Source organism: Poecilia mexicana, unplaced genomic scaffold (genome assembly GCF_051168715.1).
Source record: "Poecilia mexicana isolate PSO_F unplaced genomic scaffold, ASM5116871v1 scaffold_1, whole genome shotgun sequence".
NCBI lineage: Eukaryota > Metazoa > Chordata > Actinopteri > Cyprinodontiformes > Poeciliidae > Poecilia > Poecilia mexicana.
Window position 1 is genome coordinate 14,033,590 of NW_028263370.1, and position 16,996 is coordinate 14,050,585.

General features: G+C 39.1%; 1 protein-coding gene across 1 annotated transcript in view; it reads left to right on the forward strand.

The window, feature by feature from the left end:
- The window catches only part of grin2bb (glutamate receptor, ionotropic, N-methyl D-aspartate 2B, genome duplicate b), an 82,574-nt gene that overhangs the window by 42,219 nt on the left and 23,359 nt on the right, over positions 1-16,996 (forward strand). Inside the window, exons 3-6 of the mRNA XM_088007526.1 lie at positions 197-467; positions 2,419-2,611; positions 16,213-16,327; positions 16,496-16,686. Coding sequence (XP_087863652.1) covers positions 197-467; positions 2,419-2,611; positions 16,213-16,327; positions 16,496-16,686 — 770 coding nt within the window. The remainder of the gene's footprint in view (positions 1-196; positions 468-2,418; positions 2,612-16,212; positions 16,328-16,495; positions 16,687-16,996) is intronic.

The window sequence follows — 16,996 nt, forward strand, 5'->3', positions numbered from 1 at the left end:
AAAGCTTATGGGAAACAGATTGTCTTATTTTAGTTTTGTTAAAACAGAAAATTGAACGCTCTTTCCAACTCTCCAGGGGCGTGTACAGAGTAGTTGTGTAGCAACCTGGGAGCAGAATTGGGAGGATGCATCTCCACACTCCATCGCCTGCGTTCACCCGACACTTCCTCAGCTCACCTCTTCCTTTTCCAACCAGGTACGCAGCACAATTGAGAACAGCTTTGTGGGCTGGGAGCTTGAAGAAGTCATCATACTGGACATGTCTGTGGACGACGGAGACTCCAAGATCCAGAATCAGATGAAGAAGCTGCAGAGTCCAGTCATCCTGCTCTACTGCACCAAGGAGGAAGCGACCACCATTTTTGAAGTGGCCCACTCCGTAGGCCTGACAGGTTATGGCTACACCTGGATCGTACCTTCGCTGGTGGCTGGTGATGCAGACCACGTTCCATCTGTCTTCCCTATAGGTATGCAAAGAACTATTAATTCATATCAGTGCCATGCAATTAGACTCTAGGAATGCAACATATGCAGCAGAATGCAGTCAGGAGTCATTTTTTATGTTGCAACCAACAACTTTTAACACTGATGTGAAGGTAGTGCTATATAGAGAGTTAATTGTGAGGTCCTTTTTAAGTTTCCTGTCCCTAGTGTAGAAATCCATCCCCACAGCAAGATTCTGCCACCACCTTAGTGGGGGTGGTATGTTCAGGGTGATGTGCAGAGTTAGATTTCCACCAAGTTTGATGTTTCATATTTGGTCACATCTGACTTTCTTCCTCTACATGATTTGTCGGTAACTGTAAGTAGGCCTCGTTATGGCTTTCAGAGAATTGCTTTTTAGTTGGCACTTCCATAAAAGCCAAACATGTGTAATAATAATTGACTTATCGATATATTGTCATTGCCTGAGATGTGGATCTTTGCAGCTCCTCCAGAGTTACCATGGCTGTTTTTACTCTTTCTCTGATTATATCTCTCTGATCAGTTTATATTGACAGACATGGTTGGGTAGGTTAACATTTTTCTGTTTTTAGATAGTGGAATAAATTGATCTTCTTAACAAACCTCCGAAAGCTTCACAGATGAATTTATTGTGGGACTGGATTGAACGCAGGGGAACTCCGTTTAACTCTTAAGGAAGTTGGTTATATCGGATCTTCTTTAAGAGTATCAGATTGACTGAATGCTAACCACAGTTTGTTTTATTTATTTTGTAAAAAAATAATGAAAAACATGACAAACACAATCATGTTTGTGTTTGTCTGTCACATAAAATCCCAATGCAGTATATAAAGTCTGGGGTCGTACCGTAACCAAATGTTAAAAAGTTAAAGAGGCTAAACATACTTTTCTAAGACAATGTATTTGCTTCCAAGATTAGCTATAATAACAGAAGTATGTGTCCCAAAAATCAGTATAAAAATAAAGTCAGGTGACAGATGGGCTGTTTTGCATATGCAAATGTTCTCCACGAGTATTTGCACTACACTGGTAGTCACTGTGGGGCATAGATGGGTTTTGAGTTTAATTAATCTAAAGTTATTTTGTTTGGGAAATGTTTTAGACTTTATATTTTTACATGTGTTATTTTTAATAAAAATTAAATGTCTGTTGGTCCTAAGTTTAACCAGCAGCTTTTGCAGCAGTCCATCTGTATCTGAACCCCCCACATTAATTATTTCTCCTAAACGTCAGACCCTGTCACAGTGGCTCTATAGTGAAGATCTCTTCTCTCGCCACAAAGAGCTTATCTGAATTTCTTTTTTTTTAATTATCATTTGTTTCAGAAGGAAAATAAAGAACGGTTAGGGTTGTTGTTAAATTGCTTTGACACTCTGAAATATGACCAAAAAAAAATAATGCAGATTTGCCATTTTCTGATGCATTTACATTACAGGTTATAAAAAAGAAGACATAATCCAAACCAGCGGTGGGAGAAAAAAAAAATGACCTGAAAAATTGTTTGGGTGTAAGAAATGGATGTCGACATTTGATAGCAAGCAGTTTCTCATGCTTGAAAAGCCAAGAGCAACAAAGTGAGCGTTTGGAAAGGGGGGGTTCACAGTCTAGACTGATGTTCCAATTCAGCTATCTCTTTCTATTTTTAACCAATAGTCTTTTTTTAAGTGTACTATACTTGATTGAGAGTGATCTCTTCGATATTGTGCTAAGAATTTGATTTATATTTTCACTATTAGTTTTGCTTCTCTAGCAAAATGCGTAGTTTTTTTTTTTTTTTTTTTTTCATGGAAGCCTTCACCCTCCGGGAATTTTTAACAGCTCTCTGCCTGCTATTTTCTGCATCCTGTCTCCTCACTGTTCTGTCTCTTCCCCCTCACTTTCTCTTTTGTTTCCTTTTTCTTCAATCTTGCCTTTTTCTCACCTCATCTCTCGTGCTTTTTCTCTCTCTCTTAGGGCTCATCTCTGTGTCATATGACGAATGGGACTACAACATCGAGGCCAGAGTACGTGACGCAGTGGCTGTCATTGCCACGGCAACCTCAACCATGATGTTGGACCGAGGGAAACAGACCCTGCAGAAGTCCAGCTGCCTCGGGACGCCTGACAAAAAGGGCTCCAGCATCGGCCACTCCAAGGAAATCTTGAAGTGAGTCAGTGCTGGGGGGAAATGGAGGATGTGCAAAAACAAACATGGCCTTCCTCCTAATGACCCGTTCTACTAGCTTCATCTACCAGGGTCCCTTTATTTCCCCTTTTACAAACCAAATATAATTACACTTTGCATGTCTAAGTGGGAGTTTCCCAAAATTGTCTTTAGAGCCACTGAATTTTGTCACTAAAGAACAATACTTAATAATCAGTAATCATTACCTTTTTCTGGTAAACAAAGTTGAGGTTGTTTGAGCAGAAAGTTGATCATTTGGACTTGTAAACAAGAAAGCAAGTCTTATTAACAGTGTCAAGTCTGTTAATAAGACTTGAGACTTTACCTGGCGTTCAGGTAAAGTCTCAAGTCTTCGGGGCACAAGTAGAATTTCAGTTTTCATTTTTGCAACGTAAATGTGACTCGAGTTGGAGTCTCAAACGTGAGTCTCGTTTTGTGTATGGTGCGGTCTAATATAGCAACATATTATAACCAGATTTTTTTTTTAAATGTGTTGAATATTCTTATCAAAAATAGATAGTCCTTTTAAAAATAAAACCTGAATTCAATATTATCCAACCCAAAATCCAGTAGGTATGTATCACTTCTATCTGCCAATCCACTACTGATCAAAATCATGAGTGCAGGAAAGAACTTGCAAGCATTTGCATTTGGTGCTGCAGGATATTTACTAGCAGGTTGTAAGTAAATAAGGAGGCCAAACAAATGAAGGAGGTAATCAATTGAAAACTGTTTGAAACGGAAACTCTCTGTTAAACTTTTTTTTATATCCATTAGCCTCAAAAATTCTGAATCTGCACATAAATTTGGCTTTCACGTGACTTTCTGTCCAGCATTCACATAATCAAGACACCTTAAAGAAGCAAAAATATCCAGATTTAAAACATTTAAAGTCTTAGTCCCAAAAGGGTTAAATGGCAAAGGCAAAAAGACGTTTTGTGTCTTTGAGTATTTCAGGGCTGTTGAGATGCGCAAGGTTGGAGGAAGGAAAACAATAATTTCATATTTCAAGATCCTGACAGGATGGGGACAAAACAATCAAGTGCTGGACTAAAAATAAATCCACCTGTGCTGAGGCAGAGGATCATAGGGGCTGCTAATGAAGACACAAGAAGATCCTTGACCTGAATTAAGATCCTTCCAAATACTTATTGCTTACTACTAGACTGATTGGAATCACTAAGTCACATCAAAGAATTCATCACGGACAATAATTGTACAATTTTGACTTTATGAAAGCACTGACCTCCAAGTTGTTTTGTTCAGACGTTTTGATATTTATTGGTTTGTTCAGCAATGTTAGGCGGGTCTTTGGTTGTTTTCTTGGTTATATGCAGGCGTTGGTGGGAAAGAAAGTACCGAAACTTTACCAGACGTGGAGCATGACTCAGTTCACCCTTATGTTTTTGATGCATATGTGGATCAGGAATTACATCTGTTCAGGCTTGTTGGATGTATGCACTCCCACAAACGGCTCTGACTTATTTCTATATTGGTGCTGATGGTTTTGGCTCCCTGGCTGCAGATCATTGCTTTCAGTTTCAAGTTGGAATTTATTTCCACAGCCAGTAAAAAATCTAAAACCTAAAGCAAACACAGATGTTAGTTTATAATGTGATCTCCTCTTATCTTTATCCTAACCCACAGGGATCTTTAAATGAAAACATCCTTCTCTTCCTGTTCCTCTGAACCTCCTTGTTGTGCTTTTTGGCACATTACGTTGCAAGAAAGGGGATTCGTATTCAATAATTAATCCTCATTTAACTTCATAGGGCATGCTTTTACTGTTCAAATTGATCAGAGATTTCACAGCTAATTGACTGCCCGAGGACAACCAGATTAATGAAAAAAGAGGCAAAGAACAACTCAGAGAATGTGTAAATACTCTCTTAGACTCACATGCTGGATTTGCTGCTTTAAACAACACCGACTCAAAAATGTGTTCACTTTGGCTCGTTTTTCTCTGATGCCACTAAACAAAATTTAGATACTGGGGAGAACAGCAGGCAGGTCATAAATATTGTTGGGTAGAAGATAAAAAACTATCTTAGGTGACAGAACAATACAGCTTGGGTCTGATTTTACCCAATCACGCTGCACGTAATGTAATGTGTCAGCTCAATTGTGAAGGAAGCTACTCTATGAAGCTTACTGAAAATTGCCACATGAGATAGTTGTTAATGAGAGCAGCAGCAATAAAATGTCTTAAGCATTCCTCTTGCTCCGAGTTTAATTGCTCAGTATTTGGAAGCGTGACCAACGCAGACTGAACGCCTTCGTTCTCTTCGTTCTCTGCCGTTGTCAAACTACAGGCAGACTACAATTCTAAAATGAACAATTTTTCCCAACACAACTTCTCCTTTTGTTGGCTGATTGAACAGTACAAAATTCTGCTGGAGAATTTCACCAGGAGAAATGAGAATCGAGTGAAGCTGGCAACGGCCAGGCTGCTGTGTGTTGGTCTACTTTGAAAATCTCAACAAAATACATGAAAGTTTATGGCAACAGGTCAAAATATGGAATATTAATGGGGTATGAATATTCTACAAGGCCCTGCAGGGTATGTCTTTGTGCTTAACAGAAGAAAATGTCAAGAACTGCTGGATACAAATCTTTGTTACAAAACTAATGTTTTAGTCCACATCAGTTATCATCTTATGATTTTCATTTTGTTTCCCCCCAATTCTTTTGTTGTTTCCCTGTCAGGCTCGGTTTGAGGAATGGAAGCAGATAGGGAAATTATGCAACCTCCTCTGCCACAGCAGCGGTAATATACAAGTGAAGGTTGATGTATTACTGCAACTTTTGCCCTCGTTTCTGCACGTAATATCAGGAGCACTTATGTATGCCATTTAGGATTCAGCCACCAACAGCACTGAGACAACAATGGGACCACAGCTATGAATATTTCAGTCCCCGAGGGACACTTTCAGACACAGGGTTGGCTCTCAATCATCCTTCAGGCACACACCTGGGATGCAGCGCGCTGTTTGTGTGTCTGTGTTGACGTGAGAACAGTGTGTGTGTGTGTGTGTGTGTGTGTGTGTGTGTGTTCTCTAACTAGCCATTCCATTTTCCTCCTCTCTGCTGAGTGAAGGTAGAGAATGTGAATCGGTGGATCTTGATGCCGACTCTAGGGGATAGCAAGGCTCTTACAAACACACACACACACACACACACACACACGCACACACACAAGACACCTGTGCTGCACACACACTTAATTTCACCCCTTCCATTCCTTGGACCCCCACCTCCAGAGACAAAAGCAATAATAAGGCCATATGTCTCTGCAAGGTCCTGCATGGCTACAGGCCACCATGGGCTGCACGCTGCATTAGCGAGACATCCTGTCAGCGCTGACGGACAGAGAGGGAGGACCCAAGTGAGTCAGAGTTTCCAATTTGTTTAGAGGCTGTTGACCTTATGGGGCACTTACACTCATAAAAATATGCATAAATAAGTATATACTCAACAGAAATTACAACAAAAATAAGCAATGGGCAAACGGGTCTCTAGAGGCCATCCATCGTTTCCTGTCAGACAGAACAGGAATAAGGAGATAACGGGAATATGTGGTCCGAGTTGTGTTAGCTGGAGTTGTATTTTAGGCAAATATGAGTCCAATTGTTCTGTTTGTTAGAGAACGTTAAGAAACAAACATCACGGAAACCAGAGAACGCAGCAGAAAGGTCAGACACAAAGCTGTGGACAAGTTCAAAGCAGGGTTTGGTTTTTATGTTTTTAACTTCTCACAGAACAAAACTCGGTTTCTGTTCAGATCGCCCTGAACTCGTGGCGTTGGCAGCATCATGGATTTTCTTTTAACGGATACAGGAAAAACTACAAGCCTTCCGTAGAGTCCTGATTGATCTGTTGTAATCTCAATCTGGACCGCAACTCTGAAATAGTTTCAAGTAACAGCATAATCTGCAAAGCTAAAAAGTGAGAAAGACAAAAACAAACCAAGTAGAGAAGTCGATACCAAAATAATAAATGAAAAAAAAACAACAACACATGAATAATATTTAAAATTATACCACCTAAACATGATTCATCTACTAGGATGAGATAGCTTGGATTAAAGTGTTCTTGTGTTACAATGGCCCAGTCAAAGTCTATGCATAGATATTTTAAGAATCTGTGGTGAAACTTGTAAATTAAGAACGGGTAAAAAGTGAAGAGGCACACTTCAGATGATTTGAATTTGGAGACTAAAAAGGAAGGTGGTTCAACAAATTCATGAATGAAACGAGGGTACGTATAGATGTACGGCACATTGTTTTGAAAACCATGTATTATCGTCTTTCCATTTCACAGTTATGAGATAGACAAACACTACATTGTGTTCGTCTATCTCATAAAATTCTTATAAAATAGTCAAAATGTAAATAAATCTGGAAGAACTGAGGGAGCGAGAATGCTCCTGCAATCTGCTGTTTTTCATTGTACTTACACATCTGCGTATTTGGCAGCTGATTTTAAAGCCAGTTTTAAAATAAAACCTAGATAATCACATAATCTTTGTGTTTCCTTTGCAGACGCTGCACAAGTGTTTTTCCCCCCATCTAATTTTACCTTTAAAGTAGTGTTTTCCTGCAGCAGGAAGGAAACATTATTGCATTTCTTAATGGCACAATGAAAGTGTCTGTCTTATAAATTTGCTTCTTATTACAAGGCACACAAGCCATCCCAGTGTGCTTCTGGGTATCAAGAGCTCCCATATCTCCTCCAAGAATCTCTTTTGGAAGTGTATTTAGTGAGGCTATCAATAGAAGCACTGCTTTTCCCGAAGTGGTTTTCTATTTTCCTCTAGTTGTATTAGATTTTTTTTTTTCATTTACCAGTCGGATTTTTTTACCCCAATATTTAGTAGGACAGTCATATGGCTGTCCGACTTCACAGAAAATGTGTTTTAATCACATGGCGCACATGAAGTCATTTGTTTTATTTAATGCTTTAAATAGAGAGTAATTTGTGTTTCTCTGAGGATAAATTTTAACATGAAGCATGTTTCTCTCCTAATTGCTGTGGAGGATTTACTCTTAAATGTCATAGATACACAACAAGATCTCTCATTAAGGAATAAGAATTAACGTTTTACATGTACAGCACTGTTTCACCCTGCTACTGCTTTTCTATGCCCATATGTGGGATTGATAAAAAAATAAAGTATATATGTGCAGATATTTATTTCTCGATTTTACCTTTATTTAACCAGGAAAGTCCAACTGAGACTCAAAACCATATGTTTAGTGGAATCATGTGCTCCAAACTTGAACTTTATGATATTTTATTATGAAGAAAAGAAAGGACAATTGTCATTTTCCTTTCTTTTATCATTTGACTAAATGTGTTATTTGAATAAATGTGTCAGATTAAAGTTACAGAATATGGGATGATAAAAAAAGCAACATGTTTTTCATTAGAGATAATAAAAATGGATGACGTGCCTACTGACTAAATGGAGAACGTCTGCCTCTTTAGCATGATGCTGCCACCACCATGTTTCACAGTGGGGATGTTTCAGTAGAAAATGAAATGTGTTTCTACACACGTTTGCTGATGCTGTTTGCTCACTAAAGTTAATCAACTAATCTCTGCTGCTTTCACAGTGACATTAAGTTAAGCTGGACCAGCTATGGGACTCCGCAAGACAAGTAGATTCATCTCATTTTATTCAAGGGCATCAGAGTAAAGGGGTTTAAACGTAAACGCACACCAGTTTTCAAAGTTTCATTTGCTAAAAGCTTGAGAACCATTTATTCTGCATACTTCCCGATGATGCATCATTTTCTGTTGGTCTATCACATTTTGATTAAGATAAACACGCTGAAGTTTTTCCGTGTGATGTGGCAAAACGTGGAAAGGTGTGAATACATTTGCTCGGCACTGGATGTCCTGGTAATTCATCTTTCAGATCAAAGACATACCCGATACACCTTTTACTCAGTTTAACAAACACAGAATGCAATCAGTCACAAGGCAAAGGAATTCATCCAGAATTAGAGAGACTGTTTTCTTAAATTCCTCCTGCCTAATTAACCTGAGTTACCCCACTTACCATCCCCAGGGACACAATCTGGAACCACTTAGGTTAACAGCAGCTTTCTGCTAAACCGAGACGGTTGTTTGAGCTGCTGGATAACATTAATGCGATAAATACCCTTTTGAACCTTTTTGACATTTCCCCTCAAAGTGAATGTTAATGTCAGAGTTGAGACCAGATAATAAGAGCTGTCGTTGCTTGAAGCTCAGTCCGACACTGTGATGGAAGTGTAATTATACCTCACCGCTTTGATTCAGCAAGATATAGACAACTTTGAAATGGAGTTAGTATGCAGTCAAGGAGCTACTGCAGGTAACTGAGATGGATATATTTAGGAGTTTAAATCAGATATATATTTTTTTCTTTAAAGAAATTCAAAGTGAAGCCCTGATCTCCTTGTAGCCTGTGGCTTGATAAAAATAGACAGAGATTACTCTCCTCCTCTCCAGTCTTGATCCCATCAGGGCTTTCAGGGCCCTGGCTCAAGGTTTTAGCATCTCAGTTTAAAAAGTGTCTAATATGTTATTAGCATTTCCCTTTCGTATATCGCCTCTTCAGTCCAGTGAGGGCTAATTAAATGTATTGATTAGGCAAGAGAGCGGATCATATTTCCTACGTCATATCAGCATATCCTCTGTAATCAAATCTTCAACCGTAAGATGTCATAAATCGACAACTCTTGGAGTTTTGTTTAGTGTAATTTTCCTTAGCATATTGTCATATACTATCTGACCTTTTGTCAATATTTTTACTTTATAATCTGTCAAAGCTTTTAGAGAAAATAACACCCTGGAGAATCTCTTTCACTATTGTATATTCACAGCTAAAACATAGTTCTATGGGCGCTGCAAGCATTTTTATGCATATCGCATGCAACGGTATACTTACCAATGTAGGTAGGGAAATAAAAACTATCGTTTTTAGTCTTCTCGTTCACCCTTTGAACTACTAGACATTTTGTCACATTACACTCTCTAACATCAGTGTATTTTATTGGTATTGTGTCTCACAGACCTACACAAAGTAGCATTTTGCTGTGATTTCCTAAAAAAAAACGTACAAAACAAATAGATGAACAGAATGCTATCAAAACGTCGCTTCCATGACATGGTGAGCAGTTGTTCCACTTCACAATTGTCCTACGTTGTGCTCACATGACATCCAAATAAAGTTCATTGCAGTTTGTGTTGTAACAGGACAAAGTGTGAAGCTGCATGATTTTTTTTTTTTTTCCACTTACTTTGACTATAGGACGACATATAAAAAGTATGGCTTCTCAGTTTGAAAGCAGCCTAAATAAAGCACAAATCAGTTACCTGAGCTTTTTCAGAAGGTCATTGTCCCCGACTCTCGTGTTCACATCCAAAATAAGAGCGTGCTCTGATGCAGGCTCGCTCTACTCAGGCTCCACAGGTACCTGTCTGATGTGTCCCGCTCTACGGGGGTCCTCATGGGCCTAGATCACATGCAGCTCCTGTGGACTCACTTATTAAAGGCTGCAGCTCAAAGAGACTCAGTGTCTTACATCTTTCCTGTGTGGAGTCCTCGTCACTCTCCCTGTATGTGTGTGGTGCCAGCGCTGAGCCTCAAGCTACGAATGACTCAATAAATAAGCAATAAAATTATGTTGGAGTTTAGAATGGGAGTGCAACTGCTTTTAAAATTCAGCAGGGTGCCGTGCAGTGGCAGAAGAGATCCTGCCAGTCGTGATTAAGAGCCTCACATTGCTTTATACCATAAGTGAGCAAGCAAAATATATTTCAATATATTTTGAAATACAGTAAATTACAAATATATTAGTTTATCTGCACTATAAACACATGCATAGGTCTCCCCACTTTTTTCACAGCTGTTCATTTTTATGTACTCATTTTAATTTTTTAATGCTATATGCATATATTATTAGTTTTGCAATAAATGTGATTAAATGACCCATTTTTTGTATTTCTATTAAATATAATAATCCTAAATTTGTGTTCATTTTCCATCCTATGGAAATCAGCACAGAAGGGTGTCAGTTGTGATGATTTCACTTTTTTTTTTCTTTAGGTCGGATTTAAAATTTTTATTTTTATTTTTTTTGCGTGTAATATTGTTTAACATGATCTAAATATGGTTGGCTGTAAATATAGAGCGCACTATAAATTAACATAACAGAATCTAAAATTAAAACCAACATAAACGAGGTGTTTCACATAAAATGTAAGGCAAAGGATTTCTTGTGCATAGCTAATTTTAGAGCAAAACTACTTAACTTGTATACAAAAGTAACATGTAAAAATAAACTTTGACTTTTTTGTTTCAACCAGACAATCCACTCAGGCACTCTTGTGAGTCTCCACAAGTGTTTGGTGCTCTCTGTTGGCTTTAGTTAGCCTGAAAAATCTCATCTGTGATCCTTCGATGTGTGAAGATATTAAGCCTGTGATCCCCCGTCTTTCGGTCAGGACACAAAAAAACCAGTCTGTTAGTGTGAACATCTAGTCTTTTCAAAATCTGTGATGACTGTGAAAGTCATGCAATGTGTCCCTGGCTTTAGACTCGTTGCAAATTCTCTTACTGTCGATGCATCGATACTTAAATGCACCGATAGTTTCCCATGGTCTGCACTGCATTACGAGCAGATCTCAGGAGTGCACAACCGTCCTCAAACCTGCATAAGAATAGGAATAATGAGAGCAAAACTTGTCATGTACTCGGTAGATATATTGAAAATTTTGAAAACGTAATCATCTATTGAGTTGTTTAATTTAAAAATTACTTCATAACTCTGTCTGCGTGTGGACAAGTCCTCCAGATCTTGTAACATATTTGTATAAAGGACACAAATAAGCGTGCCCACCTGTTGTAATTTTTGTGTGTAAATTAAGTACGTTTTGTGAGTAGGACAGTAGCCCAGATGAGTACATCCTCGAAACCCCGGGCTATAAATGTCTGAAATCAATGTAGCTGTTCTCTGTATACAATATATTCCTTTCTTAAGAGGAGCTCTTGTATTTTGATCAAACGCCAACAGTTAACTGAATATTTCACCCACTAAACCTGCTATTTGCTGGTTTTTCTATTCAGTTTGGCCTTTTACAGAGTCTTTCTGCAGCTTCTGTGAAGCAGACATTTTCAAATGAAGCACCTATTTCCTCTCTTAAACACGTCTTTTCATAGGTTGATCTTCTGGAAACTGTGAGTCATACATCCAAAGCCGATAGATACAGTATGCCAGTGTGTGTGTGTGTGTATGTGTGTGTGTGTGTGTGTGTACATGTCCACACGCAACGGAGAAGACATAAAGTGTATTTTTACATTACTGCATTGCAGTGACAGAGTTTGTGATCCCGCTCAGCTCCGCTTTGATATATAAGAACCAATTTAAGAAAGGGCACTTCAAAAGCTACGAAAAGAAGAAAGTGTAGCAAAGGAGAATCATGTGCATGCGACTGATGATTCATTATGTCTGCAACTAAGAAATAAAAATCCCATCGCAGCTATGATTAGAAGGGGAGCAGTTGGCAAGCAAGGCGCAGCGTATAGCTGTGATGAAGCCGCATGAGGTTCTATTAGCGGCTCATCCCAGTTGTTTCCACATTTACTCTCTTTCCACTAGAGTCAGAGGGGAGCTCCGACATGTGGAGGATCAAACGGCACATAAATGCTACGTCGGGGGTAGAAGGCTACAAAACGACAAACAGAGCAGCGCCGTGCACTGTACATTCGCAGCTTGTATCGGCCTTTGTAAAGGCACAGGTCAATGCATGGCCAAATGAGCCGTATTGATGTGCGATTGGGGGGAGGTGCTCGTGGGTTAGATGTTCAGATTGATCTGAGAGTGGAAGAGCGAGTGGAAGTTGGTAAACGCTCAGGTTTGGAATTGAGAAGAAAAAAAAACTCCCTTTGCTCTCTCTTTCTCTTTCTGTCTCCCTTTCTTGGATGAGATTACTGTTCCCATAGCAACACAGCTGATTGCATAAAAATTGCTGTGGTTGTGGGTGCCATGGCAACACGTTAAATGACATTATACGGCGTTTAGGACCTCCTCGTGTCCCCATGTTGAGGCTTTTGGCCCCCCACCCGCACATGCGGGCCGTTTCACTGTCCACGCTCGCAGCTGCAGCCGCAACAGGTTGGACCTCCGGATCCTCCACCCACACCCGCCCTGATCTTCTCTGTCGCCTATTCAAAACTGAGATTATTCCTAGGAGGCTAATCCCATGTTACACACGCATTACAGCTCTTGGAATGTTGCTAGCCAGCCTGCATGCAGCAGTAGGCATTTCATGGAGGCTTGGGTCGTATTATTGACTCGCTCGGAGCATTTAGCCTGCTCGTGTGTGTGTGTGTGTGTGTGTGTGTGTGTGTGTGTGTGTGTGTGTGTGTGTGTGTGTGTGTGTGTGTGTGTGTGTGTGTGTGCGCACGCGCGTGTATGTTAAAGAGGGCGAATTGCTCTATAAATAAAATCAAAGACACAATGGATAGAGGCGCTGACTGTTTTAGTGGGATGTACTTGTGATAAAATCTTGGGCAGATTTCAGCCTCATCTGTTCTCTGGATTTAGCCGTGAATAGACTGATTGTCTTTGGTGGACATGATGATGACGATGATGATGGGTGAAATGTAAAGGTCTATACACACACACACACACACACTGCTCCTTTCTGCTTGCATTCAAGATATTTATTTCTCCGGTGGATTGTTTCAGAAGCGCAGCATCTCCATGGTGATGGCAGCCCACAGATCAGGATGAGAAAGAGGGAGAGAAGGAGGCGGCTGAGAGCGAAAGCCATGCTTCCAACTTATCTGCCACCGCTCTACACTTGTTGACACATATACTGTATATCCTGATATGGATTCACCAGGCAGTTAATATACTCTTTCTCTCTCTCTCTCTCTGTCTCTCTCTCTCTCAGCTTTTCAGTGCTTCAGGCTCTCCGGTCTGGTTGCTTGTCGCTCTGCTTTCACTCCCACCTGTTCTCCTTCTCCTCCGCCTCCTCCTAAGTCTATCGGGTGGCATATGTTTCAAAGTGGGTCACCTTTGTAGTGGTCCTAGTCCTGTGCTTTGAATGCAAAACTGTCAAGGCTACTACTTCTACTGATAAAAATAGCAGAAAGAAAAGGCTAAAACTTCATCCCATTCCCTAGTACTATCCATACGCCTACACCTGCCCTGATCTCTTGACACTTAATTTGAAGTGGTTCTTAAATATTGCACGATACTTGGAAATGAGGTACTTATTCAAGAAGTTATGTCATCGACTGTGGCCACTGGATATTAGGTAATCATCCACTGTTTCTGCATATCGTGTCGACAGTTATTGAGCCAACAATAGGCATCAGCGTGCAATATTAGAATCGGTAGTAAGCGCCGCTGTCTAGAAAGTTTGTTGCGCTATCTCTAAAACTGAACAAAATGAACAAAAAATATTAAGACTTAAATTCAACCATGTTTATACCCGTCGTGTGTCAATAAGATAATACATGACATATAATTTCCATGTGTTACAACATAGTATGTTGCCCTCAACAGGGTGAAATGTGTTATTGCACGTCTGTCTGTACTGTCGTACTTCAGGAAGTGATTCTTTGGAACAAATTTTTCAGTCAAGGTTTCAGTTTTATACTTGTTGTATTGCTTACTCTGTTTATTTTTTCATAATTCTCCACAGTATCTGTTTACACAAAGGACTAAACTAATTTAGATGTTTCTGTGGTTGTTGGAAGGCTTGTAGTAAAATATTTTAAACATTTTTCACCATATTTGTTTTGCTTGTAAAGTGTAGTGATAACGGTGCCTAACAAAAGCATCTGTATACTTAAAACTACATTCTACATGGAAAGACAGAGATCTTTGTGTCTACAGATGCTAAGCAACATTTCTGCAGCGTCACCTTACCAGATATTCTTTTCTTGATTATACACAAAAGATTAGAATAAAATTGCATTTCCAATACTATGCTGGACTAAAGATGAATGCTTACCAGCGAGTATTCATAACAGTGAGTCAGACTCTTTGACACTTAAGTGATTGTTCTCTGGTTTCCACTTTTAGAAATATCTTGTGTTAAAGGCACCGTTTTGTACGTCAGCTATCAAGCAAATAACTGTGTGAAAAGTTAAAATGTGGCTTGGTTTGAGGTGCTGCTCTGTATGCTCTGAATTTGTTTGAGCTTAAATGTTAATCAGTCAAAAATGTTTATATTATATATTTAACCTGTCATGGATTAATTAATTAAGCCAAAAATAGGTTAGATTACCATTGTCTACTCGTTTTAAAAAAAGTGAATGAAATTATGAACAAAACATCACAATATGCCTTAATCTTTTCTATCTGTTCTGAATTTGGTGCAAACTCCTAAGTAATATGTATATATATTAATTTCCTTCTCAACAAGGTTTTATTTTAAAAAGTTGCTTCTGGGTTTTGTCTCTTGTTTTGGCATTGAAGCAACTTGCAGTTTTTTAATTACAGGCTTCGCCACCCTACCACTTCTTTACTTCTAATATTTTATAAGCTGCATTAAACAACAAGTGGCACTAAATATGTTACAGCCGTAAAGAGTCTGAATGCAATAATGAGCTAACATTTATTGCAGTTCAGGCAGTTCTTTGCAATATGTATATTGCGTACAGCCAGTCGCTGTTCCTGTCAGCAGCCTTACAAATTTCATACTCAGTATTTACCTGTCAAAATGTACTTTGTTCTCCTTAAAGCATCTTGACTAAAACTTCAAAAAGTAAATAAGCATTTACTCAATGCATATAAAACTAGTAATAATATTCAAATAAAATTGCAACATAAATAAGAAATATTCTTATTTCAGCCTGTTTTTATTGACTTTATGACCAATTGTGTGAATTTAGAACATAGTTGACACTAGAAGCAGGTGTGAGTGAATTTCAGTGAATTCACATGTTAGTTCAAACATGTTCTCTTGTTTGAACTATAAGCCGAACGGTGGGCGACGTCTGACCAGGGTTTTTGTGAACGACAGTTTCTGAAGAATGATGAAATTTCCTTCGAGATTATTTCCTGGGTCATTGTTTTAGAGCTCGAATTTGATTGAGATTCTGCAGAGTCTGTCCCAACAGCATAAACAGAACATTTATAGAAATAACAAGCAGATTCCTGTGTGTGCAGGTGAAGAAAGTCCAGCACACATGTCAGGATATTTGAAGGTTTCCCACAGTTACTAGGATGTAGAGATTGGAGCTTTTGGGGCCCTGAGGGTTGTGAAGTTTAGTTTTTTGTCGACCAAACTTCCTTTCCAGAGATGCCAAAATGATTGCATCAGCTTGGTATCAGTGGCTCGGACAGAAAAATATCAGATTGTTTTAGTGTGTTCTTCCAACTTTTTCAGTCCACTGATTTTATATCTATTAGAAAACATGGAAAACAAAATATAAACCTGGAAAAAACTTTCACTCATCTTACTGTATATTCTGATTTAGGTCTTGTTAGAGTTTCTACTCTCCAAAAAAAATAAATAAATAAATAAATAAAAAGGATTCTTGTGACTAAAACTTAAACTCTTTATTTTTCTAGGTACGTCATGAATGTGACATTTGAAGGTCGAAACCTGTCATTTAGCGAAAAAGGCCACCAGATGTTCCCTAAACTAGTCATAATACTTCTCGACAAGGACCGGCAGTGGGACAGGGTAAAAATGTCTTCTCCTTTCATTCCACCCTCTTCTATTTCCCCGTCCCTGCATTCTGCTCCTTGTGTGAGGTGTGTGCCGCTGCTTTCGGTTTTGGAGTGTCTCCTTCTGCCACTTGAAATCAATGTTTTGGAGTTGCCCGTGCATCACACGGCTCTCCCTCCGCAGGTTGGCAAGTGGGAAAGAGGCTCGTTGACGATGAGGTACCATGTGTGGCCTCGTTTCGAGGAGGAGCGGGAGGACCACCTGTCCATCGTGACTCTGGAGGAGGCGCCGTTTGTCATCGTGGAGGACGTGGATCCACTCAGTGGGACATGCATGAGGAACACTGTGCCGTGTCGGAAGCAGCTAAAACTCAGGTACAAAGTTTACATTAGTGCTTCGTCTATAAGTAAACTGAAGACAATTTGTTTTGTAAAACTTTCCAAGTGTTTGTGTTACACCACAAAGTTGCTACTTGTTACTTGATTGTGCTATAAAATGGTACTTTAAGGAATGTCTTTATCACCTCTGAGCATCTACAAGGTTTTTTTTTTCACTTAAAGTGGAATGAGCACATCTTTGAACACAATTTTCCATGTGTTGTGAGAAATAATCAGCTGGATTTATGAAAGAATTTTTTTTAATTTAAGAAACAGGTGTTAAATTACCAATAAAAATGGCTACGTT